This window comes from Carlito syrichta, unplaced genomic scaffold (assembly GCF_000164805.1).
Source record: "Carlito syrichta isolate Samal-C Ts95f unplaced genomic scaffold, Tarsius_syrichta-2.0.1 Scaffold309113, whole genome shotgun sequence".
Lineage (NCBI taxonomy): Eukaryota > Metazoa > Chordata > Mammalia > Primates > Tarsiidae > Carlito > Carlito syrichta.
The window spans coordinates 113028-135661 of record NW_007253209.1 but is presented as its reverse complement, the minus strand read 5'-3'; the positions used below and the strand labels follow the sequence as shown (position 1 = coordinate 135661).

Below are 22634 nucleotides of genomic sequence, written 5' to 3'. Positions count from 1 at the left end.
CCCAGGATGGAGTTCAGTGGCACACTCACAGCCACCCCAGCATCCACCTGCTGGGCACCGGTGATCCTTCCGCCTCAGCCTTCCAAGTAGCTGGAACTACAGGCGGGCGGCACTACGCCTGGCTAGTTTTTTGATTTATTGTAGAGATGAGGTCTCGTCAAGTTGCCCTGGTGGGTCTCGAACCCGCAGGCTCAGGCAATTCACTCACCTCAGCCTCCCAAAGCGTGGGATTACAGGCTGAGCCATCGAGCCCGGCAAGACCTTGTCTCTTTAAAGAAAAAAAAAAGAAAAAGAAAAAACTAAACATGTTGAATTGTAAACATACTTATTTTAGAGATGTTTCTAAAATATTGTGCCATCTCTCAGAAGAATGTATTCAGGAGTATTTTGCTCTGTTAGAGAAGAGTAGAATTACTACTATTTCTTTTTTAAATTGTCATTGATTCCATTGCCCAGAATAATCTACTGCTATACAAAAAACAGATACAATTTATACACGATTGGATAATTCAAAAGCGATCCTAGGCAACATAGCAAGACATCATTTCTACAAAAAATAAAAATAGCCAAATATGGTGGCACACACCTGTAGTGCCAGGTACATATACACGATAGACTATTATGCAACCATAAAGGACAAACATGGACTTTGCAGCACTTTGGAAGGCAGAAAATCCTGAGTTGGGAAGATTGCTTAAGCCCAGGAGGATTGCCTGAGCCTAGGGGTTCAGAACCAGCCTGGGCAACTTGGCGAGACCTCGTCTCTATGATAAATAAAAAAATTAGCCATGGTGCACACCTGTAGTTTCAGCTTCTTGACGTGGAAGGATCATATGAGCCCAATAGGTTGAGGCTGCAGTAGCTGTGAGTATGTCAGTGCACTCTAGCCTGGGCAAGAGAGTGAAACTCTGACTGAAAAAACGAAAACAAAAACGCACAATGGAAGGAAGAAGAAATAGAAATGGATGATTGACCTAATCTCTTCATAAGATATGTAGTCTCAGTTGCCAGGAAATATTTCAATAAAATTAGGCACAATACTATTAAGCTGGTAATTCTGAGCAGTCATGCTAAATTGGACTTAAAACTACTTTTAAAAATTAAGAGACTTTAGATTTTAGAATATTTTTAAGTTCATATAAAACTTGAGCTGATAAGCCGGGCTCGGTGGCTCAGCCTGTATCCCGCACCTTGGGAGGCTGAGGTGAGTGGATTGCCTGAACCCGCGGGTTCGAGACCCACCTGGGCAACTTGGTGAGACCTCATTTTTACAATAAAAAAAAAAAAAAAAAAAAAAAAAACTTAGCTGGGTGTGGTAGCGCGCGCCTGCAGTTCCAGCTATTTGGAAGGCTGAGGCGGAAGGATCGCTGGAGCCCAGCAGGTTGAGGTTGCAGTGGCTGTGAGAGGCCACTGCACTCTAGTCTGGGCGACAGAGTGAGACTCCGACTCAATAAAAAGAAAAAAAAAATTGAGCTGATAGTACAAAATTCATATATACTTCCCTCCCCTGTACATATACATCTTGTTTTTGTGCCATTATATTTGTTACAGTTAATTGATCTTACTGATATATTATTTTTAACTAAAGTCCTTAATTTATATTAAGGTTCACTCTTGGTGTTGTATAGTTCTGGAAATGCATAATGTTATATGTCCACCTTTATATTATCATACAGAATAGTTCTACCATCCTAAAAATACCCTAAATATCACAACCTCAAACCCTGGAATCCCTGGTAACCATTGTTCTTTGGACTATAGTAGTTTTGCCTTTTTTGGAATATCATATAATTGGGTCATACATCATGTGGCCTTTTCAAACTGACTTCTTTCACTTAATACTGTGTATTTAAGGTTTCTCCATGTCTATTTGTGGTTTGATAACTCATTTTAAAAAAGTCATTGAATAATGTTCTGTGGTATGGATGAAGTACCACGGTTTATCCATTCACTTCGTTGCTTCCAGGTTTGGCAGTTATGAATAAAGCTGCTGTAAACATTTCATGTACAGGTTTTTGTGTGAGTATACATTTTCATTTCATTTGGGTAAATGTCTAGGCATATGATGGTTGGGTCATGTGGCAAGATGATGTTTAGCTTTGTTAAGAAACTGCCAGGCTTTCTTCCAAAGAAGATTATCCTGTTTCACATTCTCACCAGCAGTAAATGATGTTGCTGTGCATCCTTTCTATTCTAGCATTCGGTATTGTCAGTGTTTTATTTTAGCACATCTAATAGGTATGGAGTGGTATCTCATTGTTGTTTAAATTTGTAGTTCCCTAAAGTCATATGATATTGTTTCATATCTTAATTTGCTGTTTATTTTCTTTGTTGAGGTGTCTGTTCATATCTTCGTCAAAGTTATAATTGGGGTTTTCATATTCTGAGGTTTTTTAACTTTTAATTTTTTATTTTAAAGATGTGGGGTACAATTCAGGGTTAGGTATACAAATATTCATTATGCAGGTACCTTTGTTGATGAGGTGTGCCACCCTTCCCCAGGCAGACTGCCAGTCCCACCTTCCCCCGCAGTTTCCTGCTATTGCCAATCCTTTTCTTACAGTATTATTTTAGTTGTTCAAGGTTCACTTATGAGTGAGAACATGTGATACTCAGTTCTTTGTTTCTATGAAAGATCACTCAATATTATAGACTCTAAGTTCATCCAGGTTGCTGTGAAGTTCATGATTTTGTTCTTTATGGCTGCGTAACACTCCAGCGTATATGCACATTTTAAAAATCTAGTCCTCTTTTTGATGAGCAGCACGGTTAGTTCCATGTTTTTGCTCATGTGAACAATACTGCAATAAACATACGTGTGCAGGTATCTTTTTTATAGACTGATTTGAGTTCTTCTGGGTATATTCCCAGAAGGGGAATTGCGGGGTCATATGGAAGGTCAATTTTTAGAACTTTTAGGAATCGCTACACTGTTTTCCACAGAGGCTGTACTAGTTTCCACTCCCATCAACAGTGTAGAAGTATTCCCTTTTTGCCACATCCTCTCCAGCATCTGTTATTTTTTGAGTTATTGATGATGGCCATCCTGACTGGAGTTAGGTTGGTATCTCAGTGTAGTTTTAATTTGCATTTCTTTGATGACTAGTGAGGCTGAACATTTTTTCATGTATCTGTTGGCTGCTCATATTTCTTGTGTTGGGAACTGTCTATTCATATTTTTGCCACTTTGTAATGGGGCTGTTTTTTTCTTTTCGGCCCGTTTGAGTTCCTTGTAGATCCTAAATGTTAGGCCTTTGTCAGACATACAGTTGGCAAATATTTTTTCCCAGTCGGTGGGCTGTCTCCCTGCTCTCTTGATGGTTTCTTTGGCTTTGCAGAGGCTTATCAGTTTGGTGAGGTCCCCCTTGTCTATGTTATCTCTTATGGCATGGAGCACTTGGGGTTTTGATCAGGAATTGGTTGCCACGTCCAATATCCATAAGGGTGTCTCTTGCATTTTCTAAGGTTCTTAATAGTTTGAGGTTTTATGTTTAGGTTTTTGATCCATTTAGAGTTGATTTTTTGTGTGTGGGGATAGGTAGGGGTCTTGTTTTAGTCTTCTGCCAGTTTTCCCAGCACATTTACTGAATAGGTTCTCCTCTTCCCAGTATTTAGTGGTGGAGGCTTACTGTTGAGTTATAATAGTTCTTTCTGTATTTTAAATATCAGTCTTTTATCAGATAAGTATTCTATAAATTTTTTTCTTCCAGGTTGTGGTCTGTCTTTTCATTCTCCTAGCAGTGACTATTACAGAGTAGAAATTTTACATTTTAATGAAGTTGAAGTTATCAGTCTTTTCATGCATTGTTCTTTGCTGTTGTTCTAAGAACTCATCACCAAACCCAAGGTTAGCTAGATTTTCTCCTGTTGTCTTTTAGGAGTTTTACAGTTCTGCATTTAGATCTATGATACATTTTGAGTTGATTTTTGTGACAGATCTAAGTAAAGTCTGTGTCTGAGTTCATTAATTTTGTATAGGATGTTTGATTGATTTAGCATTGTTTGTTGAAAAGACAGTCCCTTCTCTGTTAAAATGCCTTTGCTTTTCTGTCAAAGTTCAGTTGACTGTTTTTGTGTAGGTGTATTTCAAGGCTCTCTGTTCTTTTACATTGGTTTATTTGCTTCTTTTGCTAATAACGCTGTCTTGTTTACTGTAGCTTTATTTATATAAATATTAATATAATTAAATGTAAATATATGAGTATAAATATTATTAATATAATTAAGTCAGGTAATGTCAGTCCTCCAACTTTGTTCTTCAGTATTGTATTGACTGCTTTAGGCCTTTTGCCTTGATTATATTGGTTGGTTTTTTTTTTTTTTTCTTTTGAGTTGGAGTCTCACTCTTTTGCTCAGGCACATTCACGGCCACACCAGCACCTACCTGCTGGGCTCCGTGATCCTTCCACCTCAGCCTTCCAAGTACCAGGAACTACAGGCGTGTGTTACCATGGCCAGTTAATTTTTGATTTATTGTAGAGACAAGGTCTTGCCAAGTTGCCCAGGCTAGTCTTGAACCCGTGGGCTCAGGCAGTCCACTCGCCTTGACCTCCCAAAGTGCTGGGATTACAAGCTGAGCCACCGAATCCGGCCAATTTTTTTTTTTTAAATTATAGTTTTAAAGATTGGTTGATTTAAATGTTGGATCAGTCTGGCATATCCTGGAATAAATCCCACTTGGTGTATAATTCTTTTCTTTGTCATTGTTGGAGTTGATTTAATAATGTTTTGTTAGGATTTCTACATTTATGTTCATGAGAGATACTTTGCTTTAATTTTCTTGTAATATATTTAGTTTTGTTGTTGGGGAAGTGCTGGCCTCATAGATTGCATTAGGAAATATTTCCTCTATTTCTGTTTTCTGGAAGTGATCATAGAATATTAGTATCATTTTGTCCTTAAACATTTGGTAGAATTCACCAGAGAAACCATCTCCTGCTGGTACTTTCTATTTTAGAAGGTAATTTTGGGGTTCAATTTCTTTTTTTCTTTTTTTTGAGTCGGAGTCTCACTCCTTCGCCCAGACTGGAGTGCAGTGGCACGCATGCTCACGTCCACCCTAGCGTCGACCATCTGGGCTCCAGCAATCCTTCTGCCTCAGCCTTCCGAGTAACCAGAACTAGACGTGTGCTACCACGCCCAGCTATTTTTATTTTATTTTATTGTAGAGGAGGTCTTGCCAAGTTGCCTGGGCTGTTCTAGAACCTGCGGGCTCAGGCAATCCACTTGCTTCAACCTGCCAAAGTGCTGGGATTACAGACTGAGCCACCGAGCCCGGCCTGGGTTCAATTTCTTTAATGAATATTGGCCTACTCAGATTAGTTATCTCGCCTTGTGTGAGTTTCAGTAGTCTGTGTCTTTCAAGAAATTGTTCATTTCGTCATCTAAGTTAACCAGATTTGTGGACATAGAATTGTTTGTAGTATGACAACAATGTATAGCTTGACTGATTGCCTACTTTTTTTAATCTCTGCAGTGAGCTTGAGGATAACTCATCAGTTTCATTAAAGTTTTACAAAATTAAAATTTTTATTAGACAAAATTGTTCTTTGTATTAATTTAGGTACCTAGTAGAACTGGGATGCATCAAACCACTCTGTGATCTTCTCACAGTCATGGACTCTAAGATTGTACAGGTTGCCCTAAATGGCTTGGAAAATATTCTGAGGCTTGGAGAACAAGAAGCCAAAAGGAATGGCACTGGCATTAACCCTTACTGTGCTTTGATTGAAGAAGCTTATGGTAAGACGCTTTGATTGAAGACATTTATGGCCCAGAATGAATTAGTCCATAGACAGAATCCAGTAAAAACACTAATGCTACTGCTAGGCAATATATGTAATGGGACTGTTGTGGAAATTTCTGCTTCTGTGGACTGAATGTTATTTGCGTATGTACTTAAGATGTCAGTTTATTTATTTATTTTTATTTATTTTTATTTTTTGAGTTGGAGTCTCTGTCACCCAGACTGGAGTGCAGTAGCTGCTTCTGGCCACCGCAGCCTTGACCTGCTGGGCTCCGGCGATCCTTCTGCCTCAGCCTTCCAAGTAGCTGGAACTACAGGCGTGCGCTACCACACCTGGCTAATTTTTTTTTAATTTATTTATTGTAGAGTTGAGGTCTCTCCAAGTTGCCCAGGCGGGTCTCGAACCCGCAGCCTCAGGCAATCCACTCACCTCAGCCTCCCAAAGCGCGGGATTACAAGCTGAGCCACTGAGCCCGGCTAGGATGTTTATAATACTAGCTTTCAGATATAATCTCAGCAGTCATTTCTATGCTTTGATAAAATACTTAGGAGGTATAAGTAGAGAATCTTCCTTTACAGCAAGAAAGGAGGAGACATATGGTAAAATAGTTGATCAGAACTTCCAATAAAGATTTTCCTTTATTCTTCATTTTAGGTCTGGATAAAATTGAGTTCTTACAGAGTCATGAAAATCAGGAGATCTACCAGAAGGCCTTTGATCTTATTGAGCATTACTTCAGGACCGAAGATGAAGACAGCAGCATTGCACCCCAGGTTGACCTTAGCCAGCAGCAGTACATCTTCCAACAGTGTGAGGCGCCTATGGAAGGTTTCCAGCTTTGAAGCAATACTCTGCTTTCACGTTCCTGTGTCAGACCAGGCTACCCAGTCGAGTTCTCTTGTGGAGCCCACAGTCCTCATGGAGCTAACTTCTCAAATGTTTTCCATAATACTGTTTGCGCTCATTTGCTTGCCTTGCGCACCTGCTCTCTTACACACATCTGGAAAACCTCTGGCTCTCTGTGGTGGAATACCCTTCTAATAAAAGGGTAACCAGAACGGCCCACTCTTATGGAAAAATTTCTAGGCTTTGAAGATCCGCACTTATATTAGAGTCATGGGATATACACATATTAATGTGGATCCCTTTTGTGTGGGGTAAAAAAAGAGGACTCCTCATTCCCTTTAACATGGGAAAAAATACTGACATTAAAAGATGAGACTAAACCTTTATCTTGAATTTCACACAACTACTTGCGACAAGGGAGATGTTTAGACCTGTTGTGTATACTTCAGAGTACTTTTCATGAGTTCTTCCACAGCGAACCCTTGGATTACCTGGTGGCTTTTTCTAGCCAAATTTGCATTAATCCTTACTGAGATTGGATGGTTTTTTTTCTTCAATTGGCGCCATTCTTCAGATATTAAAGTTAAACCATCCACTCCCTCACCTTCAGCCTTCGGTGAATGTGCTTTCTAGTTGTCAGGAATGCTGAAGACTTAACACTTTGACTTTTAAATGTGATACTGGTTTGCAGATTCCCTTACAGCAGAAAGGAGAGGGGCATATTAATTTGTATGGCTTTTGCTTCTCTTTGGTATTATGATTTGGAAGTGATTCAAATCTAATGCTGGTATGAAGGTTTAGAATACTTTAGTAATCAAAAAACATATCCTATAATTCAATAAAAAAGCTAAGAAAAACACATTTAAAAAACACCCTCTAATTTTCTTAAACCAGTGTGACTAGATGCTGTGTTTCTGCATTAAAACAAATGTTTCAGGCTTTGTGGTCCTGATCAAGGTCCTTCTTAAATTGGAGTTCACCCTAGGTGCTTTTCCCCTCTGTGACTGGCAGATAACACATACTTTAAACGTTACTTAGGGATTTTTTCCTTAGGTGCAGCTAGATTCTAATATAATCATGCTGTACATGTGATTCTTTAATGTAGCATCCTTATTGTTATATAAAAACCATCTTCTCAACATGAACTGCTTAACTCAAATAAGGACAGTGATCTTTTTCTTATAACCTTATTGTTCCCTAATCATTTTATTTCATCTCCTACTAGTACTGCACTCTCCCTATGCTCCCCACCTCCCCAATAAACACCCGCCTTCTGGCTCATTTAATGTTGACTGCAATCTGTACCTGCAAATGGCGCTTCCAGTACTGTGTTCAGTGATCCACATTTGTGCTTGGACTGGAATGAAAAAAATATGCTTAATTGCCAAGAGAACTGCAAATGAGTTCAATACGGCTTCTCGGTGCTAGTTGGCCATCTTAACTCAATGTTGGGATACAGTATCAGAGAAGATTTTTTGTTGATGTGTTGTTCAAAATGAATTCCGAGGGAAAAGTTGCTCACTTCTGTTTCAGAGCATACCCTTTTAAACCTTTTTAGACTTGTCCTCTTTTAGAATTCATTATAACCCCAAAGTGTAAAAACTATTTGGAAGTTGCCCCTGACAAGCTATTATACATCTCTGGTAAATCCTGCTGAATGTAAGGGATTTTCAGAGCTCTCATACCTCATCATGATGTTATTTAAGGAGCCGACTTACACGACCTGATTTAAACTTTTAAAAAAACCCACTTCATTCAAACTAGAAAGAGTCAAAGACAAAGGACATTTATCAGCCAAGAGTGTGACACATTCTTCGCATCTAGTCTGTAGTTGTGTCTGTGCTCTGGGATGGATACCGTCTGATGTCTGTTATTGATGGAGCAGCCACTGCAAACGTTGTCAACTCCCATCTATAACTGTTACTTTTTCTAGTGCTGCTTTGTGCTGAGAGAACATTTTAGTTTACTGCACTTGACCTGTAAAAGACTTTGATTCTTTGTAATTTTAGGGATAAATTAGGTGGTTAATTTAAAGAAGAACTTTCAATGTTGCCTTTACATCACATTAAAATATAACTTCTTTCAGAAGGATAATAGAAGCACTGATTCATAGTAAAAATCTTGTTTTTAGCTTTGACTTTCTTTGTGGCTGAGTTTTTTAAATTGTAAATTTACTGGTAACATGTCATTTCTATAGGATGTTTTAAATTATGTACCTTCTATTGGATAGTTTTAAAATTTTCATTTTATAAACAAATTTGGAAGAATATAAAGCACATAAAGTTGTTTCCCCATGTTAGAGTAGTGTACATTGGGAATTTTTGCTAGCAATTGGAGGTGTTTCAATGAGTTAATTAAAACAAAGTCTATTTAACTGACGTGATCTATTTTGTGTCTAAAACAGGGTAATTTATCTTGTTACTGTCCTAGAAGTTGTTCATGAACTACAAGATCTAAACTAAAATTTTTTTAATACCCCCCCAAATTTTAAAGTATAGAAGTTAGAATTGGCTAAATGTTAAATACCAGCATAATTCAGATATGTTGGAACTTGTCAGTGCTGATAAAATAACCTTTTTGGTAATAGAAATCACATTTTGAAGGGGTAACTAATCAATCCTACTTTTGGTTATCTGCCTGACAGATTTGTTAGCTTGGTTTAAATGTGTTGAATACCCTATCACCAAGGTGTTGCTCATTATAAAAGCATAGCAATTTCAACACAGGAAAATTCTTCTGCAGTTTTATATACTGATTGGGGGAAAGCGTCTTTGTTTTTTCTTTTTCTTCCCTTGTTCCAAACTTTCAAAAATATATTCTTTGTAATGAGAACTTTGATGGGGGAAAAAAAGCATTGAGAGAATTTAGCATGTAAAGGCACCTGGTATCTCAAGGACCAGCAGCAGATAGCTGTGGTTGGGTTGAGAAATACCAGGAAAGGTCAAGGTGATGAATATGAAGAAAGCAGAGATTTAACAGAGTTCTCTGTGGAACACTTTCATATACATTCTTGTTACTAACTGATCAAGACCCTTTCTAAACTCTTACCGTTGTCAGCTGTACTGCTGTTGAAAATCTCTCTTGTCCTAAGATTGTTTCTTCCATATGCCAGATACAGCTGACTGGGCTCTGGGTCATTTTCTGAATTATTCCAGGTTGCCAATGATTTTGCCTAAGAAATATGTAAGTATATTTTATAAAGCATACTTTGTCAACTGAATCTTCTATTGTACATGGCTTCCATAGGCAACTTTGAATTTACTTCTCTAGTGCTAAATAAACATTTCAGCTATTTAATCCCCTAACTTGGGGTTGCATTATGAAAAGGTTTTCCTCAAGTCAGGGGGTTTTTTTGCTTGCTAATTAGTTTTGTGAAAATTTTCTTATCAATAGGAAAACCATTATAATTGTTTAAGGGGTTGAGGCTTTTTATGTATTGTAGAAATTGTGGTGTCTAAGTAAAGAAAAGAGACCCATTTTTAGAAAGGGGTATTGTTGACTTTCAACTTACATACTGTATGCTACCTCCCACATTCCAAAATTGCTCATTTGCAGAGATAGGTATGCCTGAATATAGAACTCTCAAGTCTGAATTTTTTTATTTTCATTCCAAATTAATAGGATCATTTCTTTCTGTTGTGAGGTGAAAAAATGTATACCTACCCAGCTGGGAAATATTTTAGGCTCTTTTTTTATCATCAAAAGTTAAAGTAATTTTTAAAAAAATAAAAGTTAAAGTAATTGATGGCCAGATGTGACTAGTATAGTAAATTGGCTGTAATACAAAGAATGTTCTATAACATGCTTTATTATCAGAAAAGGACACATAATAAGAATGGATACTAAGGCATCAGAAGAATGCATAATATTTAATTATGCTAATTAAAAATATCACATTGCTACTGGACGTAAAATACATTTTTCTGAAGCTTGGGGTAAGAAGGAAGAACTAAAGATAGATGCGATTCCATTCTGTTTTCAACTGGGTTAAACATCTCCCAGTGTATTTCCTATAGGTCAAATAAAGGCAACGTCCTTATTTGACTATCTGCTGTGTGCCACATACCTGGCTAGTGGTTTTCCATTCTTACCATTTAATCCTCCAACTGCTCTTTGAAGTGGTTAATTACCACTGCATTATAGATGACAGTGTCAAGAATATAAGAAATTACTTTGCCCCAAGGTCACAATCCTTAGATACTGGCTATTCAAGGAAGGGGGAAAAGCCCTGCAAATTCTGTGTTTTGAAGAAAGCGGTAGTCATGCAGTACTTCTGTGCCCAGGAATTCCCAGAACTGAACTTTCAGTAGCCACAGCTGGGATGGTCCTTTTGTTGGACCATTCTTCCTGACACTCCCTCATCAACATCCTTAAAATGCCTAAATCAGGCATAAGTTGTTTTTAGGTTACATAGTCTGGCATGTAGGCCCTTTCAGCCCAAACACCTTCCCCTTCTGTGGTGCTAAAATTCTATATGACAAGTACAACAGGTTTTAAAAAAACTGTGCAAACGTTTGCTTTTGAGTTTAGTAACATAATGGCTAAACTCATAGAAACATATTTCCATTCTAATGCAAATGTAGAAGGTACTAACAAGAAGGAAAGGTTTTGGAGTGACAAATTACTGCCCTAGAAAGCAGTGCTATAGGTGTGAATTGAACACAATCTGCTTCTTCCTAAGAGTATTATCCCAAGGAGTGTCAAAAATTAAGATGACCTTTTAATGTATTGGTTGTTGAGTATTTCTGCTTACCTCAAGTCATTCTGACTACTATGTCCTTTTTCAAAGTGTTCTCACACTTTGATTTGGAATGGCTCTAATGATTCTTTGTATTTGAATGTGGTCTGCTGGGCCATGGGTGAGTGAGTGCCTTGCACACAGTAGACATTCAATAAAAACTATGAATGAAGGAATATGCATCTGTGATATTAGTAAAGGGCAGTTGATTACAAGAGAAAATTCAAAAGAATTCCTTTATGTCTCCACATCTAAGGTTTTATATGCACTTAAAGAGACATGATTTGACCTCAAGTTTAGAAAAGCAAGCATTATCATAGAAGAAGTCTATGTTTATAAACAAACATAAATCAATGTCTTCCAAGAATAGCTGATAGGTATCTCCTACAGGCTAACTCAAATATATAACCAACCTCATATGTTTATATATACCAAAAATATCTCTTCAGTCTATTCTGGCATTTTTTAAAGTTAAGAAAAAAATTTTGTGAGTTATAGCCAACCAGTGTGGAAGCTGATGGTTGCCTTAGGCTGTGAAACGGATTTTTCATTTTTACATATTGTGTATGTTGCACGAAAACAATTTCTTTACCTATTCCTTTAAGTGACAGATGAACAGAAGATGGTGTATTTCTTCATTCCATGTCTGCTGCTCTTTTTTTTGGAGAGATTCCACTGGCCATATCTTTTTTTCTGAAAACAAAAAAGTTTTAAAGCAAAAGTCATAGCCTTAGTTTCTGCAGACTATGTTTTTTTTTTTTTTAATCTACAGTACAAAATTTCTGGGTTTACAAGCTTATTAAAGCTAGCCTGAATGATTGTTGCCCGTTTCACTTGCATTTCAAACGTCATTGTTTTCTCTAATTTTAAATCAATATATGGTCAACTGTGTGATCGTGAATGTTTCTGCAAAAAAATAAAATTACTCTTTAAATTTCTTTATCCATATCCATTTAACCTGAGAAAGCCAGTGGAGTCCAGTGGGGTTCCACAATGAGAATGCTTTATCTACTATTTGGGCCCAGCATTAGTAACATAAAGCAATGGGTAAGGAGAAGACAAACCCAAAAGACCACAGTGGTGAGGAGAGAACAGGACCTAGTTTGAGAGACCTGGATAGGCCAGGGTATAAACTATCATACAAAAAATGTGGAATTTTCCAAGATTAAGTTATGATTATGAGGAGAGTCCTCTTGGGAAATCAACAGTGACTGTACGAATTTGCTGGGGACATTCCCAGTTTATATTTTAGGTCAATTAATACCTTTTTATTTTAGTGCCCCCTTTCACTTAAAAAAGTCCCAATTTCGATGTTATATGCCACCCCATATTTAGCTCAACTAGTTGTTAGTAGTCTTAAGCAACTGGATGTGCACAGTCCTATTAATACTTGATGCTGAGGACTGGAGTTGGTAGTCAGGAGTTGGCTATGAAGGAAGTTAGTCAATACATTCCTTAATGTGGGAATCACTCCCAGGCCTTAGAGGTGTGATCCACGTACCAAAAGTTTTGCAATTTTTAAAAAAAACATTGCCTTATTTGTGGCAACATGTCTATTTAAAATATTTACAAACTACTGAGGGGTAGGGAAAATACACCTTTAACCTATAGATGAGAGGCTTCATTTCTAAGATGTTTATGGGCCTAGTTAATTTCTGCAGGGAGGAAAATTTCTCAATCACCTGTCTAGTGAGGATTAATGGTAGCAAAAATAGAAACTTAATAAAGGGACTAGTAAGAAATTTTGCTTGGGAATCCAAGATGCAAATCTCCGCTCTACCACTCTGTATTTACCTGTTTGTTTGCTGCTCCTATACACTCAATAGTTACTGATTACCCTCACCCCCCAAGAAGGTAAACGAAAATTCTTAGGCCTAATTCCTAAGGACTACACTGTTAGGGCTACATTTTAATACTAGGACCTAACTAATGAATAAACACATCTTAACTAGTTATATTCATAGCCTTGATTTTCTTTGCAAAAGTTCCTGATGCTATTTGCAAATAAATCCCAGACATCAAGAAGTGGATTTTAATCATGGAAATTTCTTTAAGTTTTGGGAAAATCTGAAGAATCATTTCTGGGTACACCTAACAATGCATGCTTAAGTGTGTGGCCACCCCCATTGTGAGATTTGTAGTAGGCTACACCCCAGCACCAACACCCCGTCCTAGCCCTTATGTCAAATGTTCACCTTATTGAATTTCCTTTCTTTAATAGTGCATAGAACAGTTATTGGAAAAAACACAGATTCTTTGAAACAGTAACTAGGCTTTGTGCTCCCAGATGCTTTCAAATTTATGTTTTGCCAGGCGTGGTGGCTCACACCTGTAATCCCAGCACCTTGGGAGGCAGAGGTGAGAGGATTGCTTGAACTCAGGGGTTGGAGATTAGCCTGGGCAACTTGGAGCAACTTCGTCTCTACAATTAAAAAAAAAAAATTAGCCGAGCTTGGTGGCACGCACCTCTAGTTCCAGTTACTTGGAAGGCTGAGGCAGAAGGATCTCCTGAGCCCATCAGGTCGAGGCTGCAATACCCATGAGAGTGCCACTGCACTCCACCGGGGAGAGGACGGTGAGGCTTCGACCAAATAAAAAATAAATTTACCTTTTAATGAGCGAATAAAAACGGAAACAATTTTTCATGGATGCAGAGTTTAAAAGCTTCCCAGCAAAAACATCACGCTAGTCCAGGCTAATGGGAGGAGGCAAGGAGAGGGAAGAAGCAGGGTTTAATCAGAACTAAGATATACTGAAGGAGAAGAAAAAGGTTTCAAAATGTGAAAGGGGGAGGCCCATGAAGACCTTGCCTTAACGGACCTAATAACTGCGATCAACAGTTGTAATCTGAGGTACATAAATGAACCATTTTAAACATGCTCTTTTCATCCCCAAGACTGCCTCGGTGTGTTCATAACCGTTAATTTGCACTGGCTGAGAATTAAGTATTTGTCTACTGCTTGTTTAGATTTCCGATTTTGATGAGGTTTTTACAAGAGTCAATTTATTACGCACAGTGACCTAATTATGCCTGTTGTGTCTTACAAAGGCGAAGACTTTCAGTTCTCCCTAATAAGCATACAAGAAAAGACCCTTTGTTTCCAAATGCTTTTTAATTCTTGAGTGATGGCATCATGAGATAACTGCCTCGTGATTTCAGTTCGGGTTCCAGGAAAACGTACAGAACGCTTTACAGGGCTCTGGAGCTACTGCAAGGTTGGGGAAAGTAGTCAGGTGTCCCGTTTTTTGGTAAACCTATTATTGTTTAAAAGAGCAACTTAGTGTCTGAATAGCATGTGCAGTTTACATACTTTCATGGCCACTAATCGTTTCTTAAAAAGAAAGCTCTCTAAAGCCTACTTTAGAGTCACCTTCTCCATCTTTTATTCCATTCCTCCAAACTCTTTGTCATCTACCTCAAACGCCTTTAAGGAGACCCCAACTCATTTTCTACGGAAGCTTAAATCGTGCTAAGACAAACGTTTGCTTCACACTCTCGGCAAAGGACAGGCTTCTCATGTCCCCTAATAGGCACGTTCCTTAGCCTTTCAGAAACGTTTACAGGGGAAACAAGCCAGGGTTTACAATCCGGCATAAATTCTGCTGTACTCCCCTTGCTTACACTTCATCACGCCGGTCTCCCCCGAGCAGAAAAGGGAGCAGAACCGAAGCCGACCGCGGAGCAGGCGCTTACACGGAGTCTCGGCGTCTGCGTGGATCGACGAGAGCGGCATTTCTCAAATGCGTGCAGTTTAGGCAGTTCACGTGTCGAAGGTAGGCCTAAGCCTACGGCTTCGCAAATTCAGTCCTTTCCTGTGGCCGTTTCCAAAAGAAATGAACGGTCTTTGAAGGAAAGATGCACCGCGCCCCACACCAGCCAGTCAGGTTTGGGACGAACCCCGCCCCGCTAACTCAAGGAGGTCGCGGTTTGTGTTTGGAGGGCGGGGCGAAAGGACCGGAAGGAAACCCCGGAGCCTCATTTTGCACAGGCGCAGGTGGCCATCTCCCATTGGTCATCTTAGCCCGGAAGTTGTGGGGGGGGCTTCCTCTGCACATGCGCCGGCCTGCTCTTCCTGCTTTGGTCGGAGATTGAATGCAGTGCCGACCTGTTGGTATGTACGGAAGTAACCTGTAGGCCAGGGCTTCTAATACTGGCTTCATAGGTTTTCTTTCAGCTTCTGAAATCTTTTGTTTAAAGGGGTGGTTCATCCATCTTCAAGTACTTCGTCTGTCTGACTGGTAGGGTTGCTCAGTGTCCTCGGATATTTCGGAGCTGGGGAGAGGGGTGGTGAAAAATACTTTCTGTAGCGACCCCCCTTCCGCTCCGGCCCTGCTTTGGACGGCTTTAAGCCGTAACAAAATACGGAATGCCCTACTTGCCCTCAGTGCACGGGACTCTTTAAATAGTACTTCTCAACTGTGTAACAAAAGAAAAAGGAAAAACTCAAGTAGGCCGAATTGTGCTGTTGACTCAGTATAATTTGAAGACGACCCAGAAATCATAATTTAAAATCGTACATTTTTGAATCTCGTGTTTTCATCTCTATTTGCTGGGCAGAAAGCCAAAATACTGGACTGCCTGGTTCAGGGATGGACGCCTAGCCAACCTGCTGACTTGGAACTCCAGAACCATGGCAACGAAGGAGTCGGGAGATGCCAAAGCTCAGTTGATCCTCTCCTCGTCAGGCAATCAGAGCAAGGAAGTGCCTGAAAAACCAAACTATGCTCTCAAGTGTACTCTCGTGGGACATACGGAAGCGATATCATCAGTTAAGTTTAGTCCTAATGGAGAATGGCTAGCAAGTTCTTCTGCTGATAAGCGAATCATAATTTGGGGAGCATATGATGGAAAATACGAGAAAACGTTATATGGTCATAATCTGGAAATATCAGATGTTGCCTGGTCTTCAGATTCCAGTCGTCTTGTTTCTGCTTCAGATGATAAAACTCTGAAGATATGGGATGTGAGGTCCGGAAAATGTTTGAAAACACTGAAAGGGCACAGTAATTATGTCTTTTGCTGTAACTTCAATCCGCCCTCCAACCTTATCATTTCAGGATCTTTTGATGAGAGTGTGAAAATATGGGAGGTGAAAACAGGAACGTGCCTCAAGACTTTGTCTGGGCATTCTGACCCAGTTTCTGCTGTTAATTTTAATTGTAATGGGTCCTTGATAGTATCAGGTAGCTACGATGGTCTCTGTAGAATCTGGGATGCTGCATCAGGTCAGTGTTTGAAAACACTTGTTGATGATGATAACCCTCCTGTGTCTTTTGTAAATTTTTCTCCAAATGGTAAATATATCCTCACTGCAACTTTGGACAATACTCTTAAACTGTGGGATTATAGCAGAGGCAGATGCCTGAAGACATACACTGGTCATAAGAATGAGAAATACTGCATATTTGCCAATTTTTCAGTAACTGGTGGGAAGTGGATTGTGTCTGGTTCGGAGGATAACTTGATTTATATTTGGAACCTTCAGACTAAAGAAATTGTACAAAAATTACAAGGTCATACAGATGTTGTGATCTCAGCAGCTTGTCATCCCACAGAAAACATAATAGCATCTGCAGCATTAGAAAATGACAAAACAATTAAACTGTGGCTGAGTAACTACTAATTCCTTTAGAGATCAAGTTGTAGAGCCAAACTGGCAAAGAACTTAGATATTTTAAAAGATGGTTTCTTTTAATTTTAGCATGATCTTGTATTTCATTTTAAAATTATCTTCACCTGTAAGATTTTGAGACTTCCAACCTACATTTACAAAATGAGACAGCTGGAAAATCACAACTAGAACTTAGAGCTGCTTCTAATCTTTTTCATTTATTTTTTAAAATTATTTTTTGAATTTTTAAATTTTTTTTTGAGTTGGACTCTCACTCTCGCCCAGGCTGGAGAGCAGTGGCACGCTCACTACTCTCACATCCTCAACCTGCTGGGCTCAGGTGATCCTTCCACCTCAGCCTTCCAAGTAGCTGAAACCACAGGCATGCGTCACCATGCCCGGCCAATTTTTTAACTTATTGTAGAGATGCGGTCTCACCAAGCTGCCCAGGCTGGTCTCGAACCCATGGGCTCAGGCAATCCTCTCACCTCGGCCTCCCAAAGTGCTGGGATTATAGGCATGAACCACCGCACCCAGCCTTAAAAATTATTTTATTTGTATGGATCTGGGAGGTACAAATGCAGTTCTGTTACATGGATATATTACATATTGGTGAAGTCTGAGCTTTTAGTATAATCATCACATGAATAGTGTACATTGTACACAGTAATTTCTCATCCCTCACCTGCCTTCCATCTTCCCACATATTGGAGTCTTCAGTGTCTATTATTCCATCACTTATGTCCACGTATACACATTGTTTAGCTCCCACTTACAACATGTGGTTTTAAGCTTTCTATTTTTGAGTTATTTCACTTAATGGCTTCAAGTTCCATCCATGTTGCTGCAAAAATCATGATTTTTTTTAATGCCTGGGTAGCTTTCCATTTTGGGGGGATACATTCACACACACACACACACACACACACACACACACACACGTTGCCAAAAAACGTATACACATTTGAAGAATAATCTTGGGATGAAAACTTTCCATTTTGCTGTTTTAAGAATGTGTCGCAGTTTGTTCTGCTATTGTCTCATGTGCACACTGGTAGACTTCTGTGGCGAGCATGTAAACTGTTCCAACACTTTAGCAGAAGGAGCAGGACTTGTTGCTGTGTGAGGCCTCCCGGATCGTCCCTTGTGCACATCACACACAGTACCATGCATCTCAAACTTATGATGATTGCGTGCATTTGTTAGGCATGTTGGAGGTTCTGTTGCATACTCACACCTCCATTGTCGTACTTCCACAACGTTCTTGAATTTCAGATACCACTTCAAAATGGTCCTGTGCTCCTCGAATAACAACTGTGCTTCTGCCATTGTCTTTGTTCTGCCTGTTGCATGGTGACACTAGCATCAATTTGATTAATGCCATCTTTTGAGCAAATGTCATACTACAAATTGCTACTGTAATTCAATTCAATTTTGAAAAGTAATACATAGATAACATCTCTTAAAATGTATATACATTTTTTGGGCACCCCCAAAGTGTGTGTGTTCACATTTTATTTATCCAATTATCTGTTGACAGACACTTGGGTTGATTCCATTATTTTGCTTGTGAATAGTGCTGCAGTAACCAGGTGCAATGGCTCACCCCTGTAATCCTGGCACTTTGGGAGGCTGAGGCCAAAGGATCTCTTGAGCCTAGCAGTTGGAGACCAGCCTAGGCAACCTAGCAAGAGCTAGGGAGTGGGGTGGGGGGGGGGGTGGTAAGAATTAGCTGGGCATAGTTCCAGCTACTTAAGAGGCTGGAGGCAGGATTGCCTGAGCCCAGGAGATTAAGGCTGCAGCGAGCTGTGATAGTGAGCTGAATCCAGCCTACTGACAGAGACCCTGACTCAAAATAGTGCTACAGCAAACATACAAGTGCAAGTGTCTTTTTAAATATGATTTCTTTTCCTTTGGGTAGATACACAGTAGGAGGATTGCAGGATTGAATGGCTGTTCTAGTTTTAGTTCTCTGAGAAATCTCTATACTGTTTTCCATAGAGGTTGTACTAATTTACATTCCCACTAACAGCGTGTGAGCATTCCCTTTTAACCGCATCCTCATCAACATGTTTGGCTTTTTTTTGAGTTGGAGTCACCCAGACTGGAGTGCAGTGGCACACTCACAGCCACCCCAGCGTCGACCTGCTGGGCTCCCGTGATCCTTCTGCCTTAGCCTTCCAAGTATCCGGAACGACAGGTGTGCATTACCACACCTGGCTAGTTTCTTATTTTATTGTAGAGATGAGGTCTCACCATGTTGCCCAGGCTGATCTCAAACCTGTGGGCTCAGGTAGTCTTCTCGCCTTGGCCTCCCAAAGTGCTGGAATTACAGGCTTGAACCATCGCGCTGAGACTTTTTAATAATAGCCATTCTGACTGGTGTAAGATGATGTCTCATTGTGGTTTTAATTTGCATTTCTCTGTTAATTAGCGATGTTGAGCATTTTTTCATGTTTGTTGTTCACTTGTATGTCTCCTTTTGAAAACTGACCTCTAATCTTGAGGCTTATTATTAATCTCATGTATCTGTTCCTGGATAGCTTCCCATTCTCTTCCTGTCACTGATCCTAGGTCAGTGTATGAGAAATATTTAGAAGGTTGACCAGGACCAGGTTACTGATTAAGTGAAGGGAGCAAGGAAGATTTAAATACTTCCAGGGTTTGGGAGATTCAATGAACAAGAGAATAAGCCTGGGATGGTGATGGAGAATTGGAGATACGTTTCATATGCTACAGAACACTTTTGGTGATATCTACATAATGGAACATGAAATGATCCGTGACATAAAGTCTGGAAAATTTGGGAAAAGTAAGTCATGGTTAGGTTTATTTTAAGAGCCTAAAATTTTTTTTTTTGAGTTGGAGTCTCACTCTGCCGCCCAGACTGGAGTGCAGTGGCCACTCCCGGCCACCGCAGCCTCGACCTGCTGGGCTCCGGCGATCCTTCCGCCTCAGCCTTCCAAGTAGCTGGAACTACAGGCGCGCGCTACCATGCCCGGCTAATTTTTTGATTTACTGTAGAGATGAGATCTCGCCAAGTTGCCCAGGCAGGTCTCGAACCCGCAGGCTCAGGCAATCCACTCACCTCAGCCTCCTAAGGCACGGGATTACAGGCTGAGCCACCGAGCCTGGCTAAGAGTCTAAAATTTTAAAGTTTTTATTGAGAAAAATAAAACCAAAACATTATAAATGGAGTTTACTGAAAGAACTCACTACCTTGTCAGATTGTGCTGTCTTATGATTTTCAAGCAAGCTGTAAATATCTAAATGGTGAAGATGGCTCTCCTTCGTTATGTGTCTGATCTAGTAATTCTTGGCCATGCTTCAAACTCAGTTCAGAAATCACCACTTGTGCCATCACTGCCTGCCTGCCTGCCTGCTCCAACCACAGCTGACAGCTGAGTTAGGTTTTCCTGTTTCTATTATTTACCAATTGGTATTGAAATGCTTTCACGGGCTATGTTTCCAGTAGATTATGAGCTCTGTGGAATCAGGAATTATGTCTCTTTGTATATTTGTGTTTGGTTTTTGTGTAGAGAATCTTTGTATTCTTGGTTCTTATTTAGTTAAGGGTTTCAGAAGTAATGTTTGCTGAATGACATGAATGGTACCACAACATCTTCCTTCATTCTTTGCCTGCTTTTAATAAATTTTAACACGGATTCCCAAAACTATCATTATGTTGATTAAAAATAAAAAGTATCTAACCATAGCCTCACATATTAACTTTATTCAAACAGTGCTTATAGAAAATATAAAGTAGAAAATCATTTCTGGCACTTGACCTAGGGAGCAATGATAAATATGCAAAAAAAACAAAAAACAACCAACAAACAAAACAAAACTAGAAATTAGGCAAAAACAGTACAACAGTAATTCAACTGAAAGCAGTAAGGGCAAAACTGTCTTTTGTAGTTTATAGTACCTTATATTAGTGTTCACTATATTTTATTTTCTTGATAAGTTCTGAAAAATATGAGATATTAGAGTCACTGGTAGGGTCTGACTGTTATGAGGTTGGTATATGAGGGTATTGGGAGAAGTAGGGTTAGTTACAGGCAGGTCTGAAATTCTGGCCAAAAAATTGGTATTTAACCCATAAAGAGGTAGTCACCACAGATTACTGAATATGAAGACACAAAATGAGAAATTACTATGTAAATTCTCAGTGCATTGTTGCATTTGTAAGCTTTAGTTTAATAAGACATTTTGCTACAGCAAATCTCCAAGATACAGCACTTTTAATGCTCTTCAGAAGTTAAAAATGGTATTTTTAACATATAGTTCTATGAAGAAAGATTACTTATTTTTAAAAGTACCAATTAAAATTTACCCATATATCCTCTAAAATGTACAAGAAACAATGTTTTTTGATAATAAATTTGCAAGTGATAAAAATCAAAGAAGTTGAGCAGCTAAGGTCAAATTAAAATAGACATCATTAACAATCTCAGATAGATTATGAAGCTATAGGTAATGTGTTACATTTTACTGGGTATTTTATTGAACGAAGTTCTCAAACAGCTGCATATTAATATATATATAATATCTTATAACTTGCTGAGAATTAGCATGTTGGGGTGACTATATAGTAGTCTCCTCTTGTCCTCTGGGAATATTTTCCAAGACCCCCAGTGGATGCCTGAAACTGGATTGTACCCAACCCTATATATACATACATACATACCTATGATAGCTTATTAGGCACAGGACAATGCACTTTGGAGCTATCATTAAGAGTCTTAAGCACTGTGATACCACCATAGTTGATTTGGTAACCCAGGTGGCTGTGTTTTTCCCTATACATACAAACCTATGCTAAAGTTTAGTAGGCACAGGACAATGCACTTTGGGGTCATTATTAAGTAAGAGTCTTAACACAAGCACTGTAATATCACAGTAGTTGATTTGGTAACCCAGATGGCTATGTTTTTTCCTATACATACATACCTGCGATAAAGTTTATTAGGCACAGCACTATGCATTTTGGGGCCATTAAGTAAAATAAGAGTTTTAACCAAGCACTGTGATTACTGACAGTCAATCTGATAACTCCAATGGCTAGTGAGTAACGAGTGGGTAGCATGGATACACTGGACAGAGGGATGATTCATGTCCCCAGTGGATGGAGTGGGACAGCAAGAGATTTTATCATGCTACTCTGAATGGTGTGCAATTTAAAACTTACCAATTAATTGTGTCTGAGCACAGTGGCTCACGCCTATAATCCCACCACTTTGGGAAGCTGAGGTCAGAGGATCACTTGAGGCCAGGAATTTCAGTCTAGCCTGGGCAACATAGCAAGACCTCATCTCTACAAAAAAATTTAAAAATTAGCTGGGCATGGTGGCACATGCCTGTAGTCCCAGCAACTCAGGAGACTAAGATGGAAGGATCCCCTGAGTCCAGGAGGTTGAGGCTGTGGTGTGCAGTGATCATGCCACTGTACTCCAGCCTGGGTGACAGAGTAAGACTCAGAAAAACTTTATGAATTGTTTATTTCTGGAAATTACTATTTGAATTTTCACCTCAGGTAACTGAAACCACTGAAAGCAAAACTAAGGGTTGACTACTGTAATGACCTGTTATCTATTAATACTTATGAAGCATGTGCAAATAAATGAAATGTTTAAAATATAAACCTGTATCCATACCTAGCTATGAGACAACTTGGTATCACAAAGGCAA

At 39.3% G+C, this 22634-nt stretch overlaps 2 protein-coding genes across 2 annotated transcripts in view; both read left to right on the top strand.

Moving 5' to 3' along the window:
• The window catches only part of LOC103269220 (importin subunit alpha-5-like), a 12614-nt gene extending 3647 nt beyond the window's left edge, over positions 1–8967 (top strand). Inside the window, exons 3-4 of the mRNA XM_008066803.2 lie at positions 5564–5742; positions 6402–8967. Coding sequence (XP_008064994.2) covers positions 5616–5742; positions 6402–6589 — 315 coding nt within the window. The 5' untranslated portion in view covers positions 5564–5615 and the 3' untranslated portion in view covers positions 6590–8967. The remainder of the gene's footprint in view (positions 1–5563; positions 5743–6401) is intronic.
• Positions 8968–15734: 6767 nt separating this feature from the next.
• WDR5B (WD repeat domain 5B) lies at positions 15735–17183 on the top strand. Its single transcript, XM_008066801.1, has one exon. The coding sequence runs from the start codon at positions 15963–15965 to the stop codon at positions 16953–16955; it is 993 nt and encodes a 330-aa protein (XP_008064992.1). The 5' UTR covers positions 15735–15962; the 3' UTR covers positions 16956–17183.
• Positions 17184–22634: the final 5451 nt, after the last annotated feature.

What these genes read in the sequence shown, in the direction of transcription:
- WDR5B (XM_008066801.1), top strand. Translation starts at nt 15,963, where the DNA reads ATGGCAACGAAGGAGTCGGGAGATGCCAAAGCTCAGTTGATCCTCTCC.